The 2,961-nt window shown below is 38.0% G+C and overlaps 1 protein-coding gene across 1 annotated transcript; it reads left to right on the top strand.

Moving 5' to 3' along the window:
* The first annotated feature begins 277 nt into the window (after positions 1-277).
* Positions 278-1,231, top strand: LOC125917744 (olfactory receptor 13C3-like). Its single transcript, XM_049623861.1, has one exon. The coding sequence runs from the start codon at positions 293-295 to the stop codon at positions 1,229-1,231; it is 939 nt and encodes a 312-aa protein (XP_049479818.1). The 5' UTR covers positions 278-292.
* The last annotated feature ends 1,730 nt before the right edge of the window (positions 1,232-2,961 follow it).

Here is a 2,961-nt window from a genome sequence, read left to right as displayed (position 1 = left end):
CTTCCCTGCCTCAGAACTGTGTATCACTATCTCAGGAAATGGAATACAAGAGCCTATATTTTTAAAGAGCTGGTCAATGTAATTATTACACGTCTTCAATCCCTTCCTAAATGTACCAGAAGAGAAATTCAAAACGCTAAACTCAGAGCTCTTAGCACCACTCCAGCTAGTGTGGACACACTTGGTGCCCCTCCCCCAGTGATCTCTCACTGCACATGGTAATATGCACTGACGCGCGTTATGCTCACATGCAGTTTTCTCTTCTGGATTACTCCAGGTATAGAAAAATAAAATGGACAGGACGAACTGGACAGAGATTGAGTTCATTCTGCAGGGACTTTCTGAGTACCCCAAAGTGGAAAAACTCCTTTTCGTCATGTGCTTGATGATGTACCTGGTGATACTGCTGGGGAACAGCACCTTGATCATACTAATTCTCCTGGATTCCCGCCTCCATACGCCCATGTACTTCTTCCTTGGTAATCTTTCCCTCCTAGACATTTGTTACACGTCCTCCTTTACCCCCTCAGTGTTGATTCACTTCCTATCACAGAAAAAAACCATCTCCTTCCTTAGATGTGTTGTTCAGATGTCTGTCTCCTACACTATGGCATGCACAGAATGCGTGCTCTTAGCGGTGATGGCATATGACCGTTACGTGGCCATCTGTAACCCTCTGAGATACCCCATCATCATGAGCAAGGCACTTTGTATTCAGATGGCAGCCCTCTCCTGGGGAATGGGCTTTCTCAATTCACTGATAAAAACTATACTTGCAATACGGTTGCCCTTTTGTGGAAAAAATGTCATTAACCACTTTGTTTGTGAAATAATGGCTTTTGTCAAGCTGGCTTGTGCAGATATTTCCTTGAATGAGATTGCTATAATGTTGGGCAATGTAATATTTTTGTATATTCCATTATTGTTAATTTGCATCTCCTACATTTTCATCCTATCTACTGTACTAAAAATGAATTCAGCAGGAGGAAGAAAAAAAGCTTTTTCTACCTGTTCAGCCCACTTAACAGTAGTGACCATGTTTTATGGGACAATCCTCTCCATATATATGAAGCCAAAGTCCAAAGACTCTGCTATTGACAAACTGATTGCTCTGTTCTATGGAGTAGTCACTCCCATGCTCAATCCTATCATCTATAGCCTGAGGAACACAGAGGTGCTTGGAGCTTTGAGAAAATTGATGAGTAGACACTGGTTCTGGAGAAAAGGATGAAAAACTTACATCTTCGAGTTCATGCACCAAATAAACTCATATATTTGAGGAAAAGGCTTTTATTTAAAACATAGCAAAAGAAATAAAGATTGTATGTAGGATCACAGAATTTAAGAGTTGGAAAGAAATTTCAAGATAATTATCTAGCTTTCCCTTTTTATGAAAATGACTGTTACAAAAATGTAGACACAACTAGTATAAGTACTAAGAGTAAAATTTAAGGAATAAGAAAAAAGATGTAATTAAATGTTTCCAGGAAAATCCAGTACAGATTCTCTTCAACTGATGGAGTTATGTCCTGATAAACACATCAAAATTTGAAAATATCATTAGTCAAAAATGCCTTTAATACACCTAATCTACTGAACATCATAGCTTACCTTGAAAATGTGCAAATGCTTACATTAGCCTATAGTTGGTCAAAACCATCTCATACAAAGCCTATTTGCAATAGAGTGTTGAATATTTCCTATAACGTATTGAGCACTGTACTGAAATTGAAAAACAGAATGGTTGTATGGGTATGAAACAGTTGAGTGTATCAGTTGTTTATTCTTGTGATCATGTGGCTCAGACTGGAAGCTGGGGCCACTGCCACTGCCTAGCGCAACAAGAATATCATACCACATGTTACTAGCCCAGGAAAAGACCACAATTTAAATTTTAAAGTGTGGTTTCTACTGAATGCATATCACTTTCACATCATCATGAAGTTGAAATATCCTATGTCAAACCATTTTAATGTATGGACCATCTGTATGTATGTCTGCTGAACAAGTAAAATATGTATTTTTCAGTTCCCTTTTGAGAGAACTACTTGAATTTTTGTGTTTGTTTGTCTGTTTGTTTGTTACTGCTTTTTATTTTACCCAAGGACTTGACCTGACTCCAACCTAATTTTTCAGGTACATATTTCCCCTTCTTTCCCTCCTCATGTTTCTCCCATGTTTGAACAAGCTGTGCTACATTCACTATTACTTCTCCAACTATATCATGTTCTTTACACCTAAAGACAACAGCATATGCCACTGCATCTCCATCCTCACATTTCTCTTTCTATGGTAACAGCCTAGCAATCTTATTAAGCACAATTCAAGTGTGAGATCTTCTACAAATCCTTCCAAAGTTTGCCCGCTTACTTATTCCCTCCTTTATGCTGTCCTGAACTTTATCTGTTATGGCTATTTTCCTTTTATACTATAATCATTTGTTCATTTCTGAAATCCACCCAATGGCAGAACTCACTGTTCTCTGTATGAAGTCTAATGTCAAATAAATTTAAACAGTAGGCAGTAACTAATTACTTATTTAACATTTTGAAATAATAGTAAAATACAGTCTAAGTACTTGATTTAATACAGGGATATAAGAGAACTTGAATTTATGTATTATTTCATTGACTAAATAACACATCAAAAAGTTATGGATAAAATATCAGCTAATATTAAATGTACAGAAATGTAAGGGAAGATAAAAGAAAGATAAATATACTCAAGAGGTCATTTGTGGGGTGCCTGGATGGCTCAGTTGGTTGGGTGTCCAACTTCGGCTCAGGTCATGATCTCACAGCTCCTGGGTTCAAGCCCTGCGCTGGGCTCTGTGCTGACAGCTCAGAGCCTAGAGCCTGCTTCGGATTCTGTGTCTCCCTCTCTCTCTGCCCCTCCCCTGCTCACACTCTGTCTCTCTCTCTCTCTCTCAAAAATAAATAAACATTAAAAAAGAAGTCATTT

This window comes from Panthera uncia, unplaced genomic scaffold (assembly GCF_023721935.1).
Source record: "Panthera uncia isolate 11264 unplaced genomic scaffold, Puncia_PCG_1.0 HiC_scaffold_2345, whole genome shotgun sequence".
Lineage (NCBI taxonomy): Eukaryota > Metazoa > Chordata > Mammalia > Carnivora > Felidae > Panthera > Panthera uncia.
Note: the sequence above shows the minus strand (reverse complement) of the source record. Positions and strands in the feature narration are given on the sequence as shown.